Source organism: Alosa pseudoharengus, unplaced genomic scaffold (assembly GCF_046254945.1).
Source record: "Alosa pseudoharengus isolate Yale_2024_CS ecotype anadromous, Long Island Sound unplaced genomic scaffold, YU_APseudo_1.1 YU_APseudo_1.1_scf_11, whole genome shotgun sequence".
NCBI lineage: Eukaryota > Metazoa > Chordata > Actinopteri > Clupeiformes > Clupeidae > Alosa > Alosa pseudoharengus.
The window spans coordinates 24,861,034-24,867,359 of record NW_027468576.1 but is presented as its reverse complement, the minus strand read 5'-3'; the positions used below and the strand labels follow the sequence as shown (position 1 = coordinate 24,867,359).

The 6,326-nt window shown below is 44.9% G+C and overlaps 1 protein-coding gene across 1 annotated transcript; it reads left to right on the top strand.

The window, feature by feature from the left end:
* On the top strand, positions 1-5,151 carry chst7 (carbohydrate (N-acetylglucosamine 6-O) sulfotransferase 7). Its single transcript, XM_076278555.1, has 2 exons — positions 1-1,328; positions 3,639-5,151. The coding sequence occupies exon 1, from the start codon at positions 45-47 to the stop codon at positions 1,299-1,301; it is 1,257 nt and encodes a 418-aa protein (XP_076134670.1). The 5' UTR covers positions 1-44; the 3' UTR covers positions 1,302-1,328; positions 3,639-5,151.
* The last annotated feature ends 1,175 nt before the right edge of the window (positions 5,152-6,326 follow it).

Genomic DNA, 6,326 nt, shown 5'->3' with positions numbered 1-6,326 from the left:
AATCTCGTTGAGAACATCTACGAGACGGTTCTTTTGCCGTGGAGATGAAGAGAAGACTACAGAAAAAATACATTATCTTAATTTTAGGTTATTCTGTTGTACTCCTTTTAATTCCCTATGTGCTAGATTACCGGGCTAAATCGGCTCAGGTTAAACATGGACTGCAACAGCCAAGGTGTCCCGATTTGGAAAATACAATAGCATTATGGAATAACGGAGATAAATCGGGCAACTCCACGGACACGATAGAGGACGTTGTCAACAGGAGTCATTCAAAAACACATATATATCTGCATGCAACATGGAGAACGGGGTCTTCGTTTTTGGGGGAACTGTTCAACCAGCACCCAGATGTATTCTATTTATACGAACCGATGTGGAATATGTGGCAAGCTCTCTACCCAGGAGACGCTGGAAGTCTGCAAGGAGCTGTGCGTGATATGATGAATTCACTTTTCCGTTGTGATTTTTCTGTTTTGAAATTATACGCTGGCTCAAGCAATATTAGCACATCCTTTATTTTTGGTTGGAAAACCAACAAAGTGATCTGTTCCGAGCCTTTGTGTAGCGCGTACAAGAAGCACGAAGTCGGATTAGTTCAAGGAGAGGTCTGCAGTAAATGCACGTCGAAGGACATTAAAGAGCTAGAAAAAGAGTGCAAAAAGTACCCTGTGGTTGTCATCAAAGACGTGCGGGTTTTGGACTTGGGTGTGCTAGTACCCCTGATGAGAGACCCATCTCTGAATCTCCAAATCGTCCAGTTGTTCAGAGACCCACGGGCTGTGCACAATTCTCGACTGAAATCTAAATTAGCCTTGGTAAAAGAGAGCATTCAAGTACTTCGAAGCAAGAAGCAGACTGACAAATATAAACGCCTGCTCGTTCCAAACAACAGAGTGAATCGCGCTGAAAGCTATGTGGCCAGTGCCATGGAGCTCATATGCGATAACTGGCTGAATGACATGTTGCTCGTTATGAACGCGCCTCCATGGGTGAAGAGGAATTACATGCAGATACGCTACGAGGACTTGGTGATGCACCCCGTAGAGGAGTTGCAGAAGCTATATCGGTTCTCTAACCTTACGTCTTCTCCACTATTAGAGAAGTTTGTGTTGAACATGACGCATGGACAGGGATATTCCTCTGACAAACCGTTCCTCATATCTTCAAGAGACGCCAAAGAGGCCATCTTCGCCTGGCGAGAACGCTTGAATGTTGAGCAAATAAACTATGTCGAATCATACTGTAATGAAGTCATGCGCCAGTTAGGCTATCAGAAAAGAAATGTGGACAAAACATAGTCATTTCTTCTGCGCAGGAGAATCGAGGTAAGATAAAGGGAATGAATTGTGTTATTTTGAAGAGCCCATGTCTCTTCATGACTTTTACGCATACATGTTGTTTTTTGTAGGCAAACATGTAGTCTTAATGATGTATTTTTTTTTTATAAATCTTTGAGTAAACATTGAAAAGTCACATAGAGAAGTTAACCTGAAATAAAACTCATGCAGTTACCCAGAGACCTATCAGCTCCTCCTCAAAAGTTATGTAATTCTCCAGACTGATCCTAACAGTGGCTAAAGGTTCTTTATAATTGTTACAAGGTTGACCTTCCTTCACACCATTCTTTCATGTCCCTCTTGTAGAAGGACACCTTTGTGTCAGAAGCCTGGTGAAAACATAACTTTATAACATATGCTGTCCTGTACAAGGCAACAGATATGCCTTTATAATCATAATTCATTAGAACATGCAACTAACACCATGAATAATTTTCAATTGTCAGATATCAAGCATACAGATGCCATTTTCATTTGACCCTTTAAAGTGGTGATGCCTAAGCGATCATTTATTCCTCAGCCATCATCACCCTGAATAAAGACAAGATTGTCTCACTTGCTGCACAGCCTGAGAATAGCACTGCATGTCTTGTAGACGCCGTGCATGAGTACCAGTGTCACCCTAGCTATACTATCCACTCATAGTCCCTCACCAGTGTCACCCAACAGCTCCTCTACCCAGCAAACACTTTTTTAGTCTGATGCTTCATGTGCACAGTAAGGCCCAACCAGAGAACAGCTGTTTCCCCTCACATGCACAGTTAACAACTCAGCAGCAGCTTTTGGTTCTTCTTTTATGTGACTTGTTTCTTCTTTTAGTAACTTTAGTAACACAACCATTGATGCCAGGAAATGTTTATATACGTTGTCCTCAAATTTATCTGTTTTTCAGTTTCCTGGTATCTGTGGTATAGGAAATGACCCCGGGCAGTCTACAAGCTGTGCTGAGGTCCTTGGTTATTATTTTGATTAAATTGGAGGTTGCCTGGAAACGGACAGTTTTCCAATTTTGGGATTAAACTCTTAAGGCCCTGTGGGGCCCATTAACTAATTATTACAGAGCCGTGGAGCTGTTGCACCAATTACAATATGAGTGCTAAAGATATCACACTGGCTGAAGTGAACTAGTGGCATGACTGAAGAGGTGCCATTTCAACCCTATTTCATTAAATCATATAGCCTATTGCTGTGAACAATTAACATGGAACAAGTTAATGAATACTAATTGTCTACATTTTTTACTCAAACAAAGGATTTGAAGGGGAACCAGTCTAATCACAAGTTAACGCTTTAATACGTTCTGTATTTTCTGCAGCTAATACAAAATTCCAGAAAAAATCAATCATGTCCATACACCAGCTGTAGATTGGCATATTGAAGAAAATGAAATGGGGCACATTTATAGAACTTGAGTGCTTCTCAAGTGCTTTTTGGCTAAGGGCTCATAGCATTTCAAGGAGGTGCGAGGCCACAGCCATCAGGTGCCTTAAACACTAACCCAACTGTTCATCTCATGGATTCCCTAGAACCACAGCTGATCAGCAGCAATGGCTAAAGCCACAACTACAGTAAGTGTGTGCAGCAAGTATGTTTTTTTTAGTGTTCACAGTGTAGGCCTTCAGCTAGGAGCACAAGGGAAATATTTGAGCGCTCTTTAATGAGAAGGCATTGGGGGGCTACTCTGATAGAGGCCTCGTTGTTTCTGCACTGGCACGGCTCTGCACTTCTCCTTCTGGTGAGACCAGGCGCTGGCAGATCCTCGGCAGGCCCACGCCTCGCGTCTCGGGCCTCAGAAAGGGAGCCACTGTGTGAGAGAGAGAGCCTGTCCACGGAGGGGATGCTGTTCCCAGCATTCAGCTTGTCACCGGCCCCTGACGTGCAGGCCTCTTTTCAGCATTGCTCTGAAGGGGCCTTGCTGCCTGCGAGGCAAATGGCTGGCAAGTGACGCACTTGTGGGCAGCTTCTGTTCAAACACCAGTGCTACCCCTCATACTGTGACGCTGAATAACAGCAAACACTCTTGTGTGAGTGTACCCACACACAGCATTGTGGCTTGCCTTGCAATTTTTTTTGTGCTGGGCTTTCTCAGGGGGGCTATACAATAGAGAGCGCATGGTGGTTCCCTGTAAAATTCCGTTGGTTTACTGTGTGAGGGCTATGTTGTATCCCCGGACAAGAATTGACGGGCAGGGTGAAGCAAAGTTCTGTGTTGCCTAGCTACCTATTCTAGTCACCTATTAGTTACCCATATGTGTCACCTAGTAACCACTCCTCATCCTCACCTTCCTCTCTTCACAGGAGCTTCACGGACAGGAGCCACGGGGAGCGGGAGGGGTACGTGGCGGCAGCAGGGCTGGCGAGACGGCCACAGCACTGGGCAAAAGGGGCAGTGGAACACTGGCACAACTAGACCCTGTTCTCTTAAAGTGGGCATCCTGCCGGCCTGTCAACTCGCATTTAGAAGAACACAACGAGAGGATACTCCATGAATAGCCTTTGGGCCTGATAGACAACTGTTTCATCTTAGAGAAGAACTACAGAGCAAGGGGAAATGTGATAGAGAAGGGGGGGGGGGGGGGTGTTTCCGCAACTAGTACCGATATTGAGCAGGCCCTTTGAAAAGAGCACATTTAGACACTTAAACCGAGACGAGGGAAGGGGAAAAGAGGCTTGAAAGGTAAAGAGGATAGCAGGGTGGACAAGAGGAGAAAGTGAGCAGGACTGCCAGTGTTGTCCTGACGCCCAGATTTCATCACTGTTAATCCCTTGCCAATCCTTTGGAAAGCCCTAATCGGACGGGGCTGGGCCTGCCTGGGACAGAAGTCCACTAAGGGGGCTCAGTGCGTTTATGTCGTTTCAGCCCCTCCAACTCCTCCCCTTGTTCCTGCCGGCCGAGTCTTCAGTGCATGTGGGTATCGCTTGTTGTTCACACTCCGCTCTCTAGACCAGATTTACATCCAAACCTGGACAAAAAAGAAAAAAGTGAAGGACCACTAACATTTTCTAAATGTGCAACTGTGCTAAGTGACTGTGTGAGATGTCTGACTTCAGTGCTGTGGGGTCATTTTATGGGACGATCTTGAGAGAACAGTGGAGTTGGAGGGTGTGGTCGGAAAGCACGTACAGATCCGGTGCGGACAGCTGGCTGGCTGGTCTTGTCCAGTCCATGACGGTTCACTCACACTGTTGTGAAATTTCTTAACGTCCCATGAAAATGCCTGAGAGGTCCCTGGGTGTTTCGATCACACTGCAACTGAGTGCGCCAGCACCAGAGCTCAGATTTCCCAGAATGTTCTAGGGTGAACACGTGAACCATGCTAGGGTACATCCAATAACGCCATCTGCAGTGACTTTGTTTGGTTTTCAAACTAGAAGTCTTAATCTTCTGACCTACTCCGTCCTGTATTTACATACAAAACACTGCTTGTGAGGGGGCAGTGTGTTCTGTTTCGCAAACGGAATGCTTCCATTACATGTCTGGTGTTGAGTTTCTGCAGTCGTAATGGTACCAACTTTTATCTCGTAAATACTACTGTAAAAGTTTCGTACCATTCAGGGCATTAGGCTATTAGTGGGGTAATTTACGAGATAAAAGTTGGTACCATTATGACTGCAGAAACTCATTCGTTTCCGACAGCGCTACTCGACCAGGGTTCGACCAAGGGAAAACAGGTTCTGCGAGGGTGTTTGGCTCGGGGTCATGGTGCAAAGGACTCTAGGGTGAAACTCCGAACCATCGCTTTAACTTTTCAACTGACTGTTTATTACCGTATTCTATTTATGAACTGAATAAATGACACCTTTTTTTACATCTCTGTTGATGTCTGTTTTATTTAATGCCATATAAAAGAAAGCAATATTGCTAGGGCATCAACTGAAGGATATACTGTACTTTTTTGTTTGTTTTAATTCTTATTTAATGCATACCACAAAGTTGACAAGACTGACCAGTTCCAGACTTAATGCATTTATGTCTGATTGATTATAAGGGGGAAATTCTCAGGTTTATTACAGTGCATCTTCTTCCTCTACACACGTTTCAGATCTTTGACAAAATGATGGTCCCCTGTACATATTGAACTAAGAAATACATCAGCATGCAGGGTATTGCAAGTAAAACATGATTGCTACAGTATAGGAGACAGCTTGATGAGGTCCTGACCATATTTACAATTTATTTTTCTTCGCCTGCCAAATGGCTTAAGTGGTTGTGATGCACAAAGCACGAATGAAGTGAAAAGCTCGTAGTCCAAGGGTTCATTTCACAGGGCATTGCACCACATGCGGGTCAAAGTTTTCCAACAACGTTGACGCCGAGTCTGTGGCTTCCTACTTCCTGTGTTCAAACAGCTCAAATTCCAATTTCATACGCTTCACACGTCATTCTTCTCATCAGATCAGTGGTTGATTCGCCAGCCCAGACTCAACCTGGTAAGCAGCGTCTCAGGAGCTATAGGCAAATGTAACAGTTTACATGCGAACATATGGGCATTCTCACAGTTGTCTGTCTGCTCATTAACACCCAGCGTGAAGCAACTGGCACCTATGTGTGAGTAGTACTCCAAGTGAGTAGTCATGTGGCCTATGCTGGGACAGTTGATTTTGAATACAAGAGTTAAATTAGTGGAGCTGGCTGCAGTCTGCTTGCTGCAGCTAAAAGCTAAGTAGCTAGTCACAGATGCTGCTTGAGTGGTGTTGTGATAGCTGAGCTAAGGAGACGGGGTCATCCCTATGTTCCCTGGGTCCTATGTTCCCCGCTTGGGGTTAGGGTTAGGATTATGGTTAGGGTTTTAAAAAAGGGTCCTATGTTCCCCGGTCCCATACAAAGCGGGGAACATAGGACCCGGGGAACATAGGTACGCTCCCAAGGAGACATTAGCATTAGCACTCGCATATGAGGCTCTAGTCCCAGACAGGCCTGATACCAAACAGAGGCCCAGCATTCACAGTTGGGTGTCATGGCGGTTTTTCTTTTTACTTTTCCTT

Coding starts and splice junctions, on each gene's coding strand:
- chst7 (XM_076278555.1), top strand. CDS start 45: ATGAAGAGAAGACTACAGAAAAAATACATTATCTTAATTTTAGGTTAT.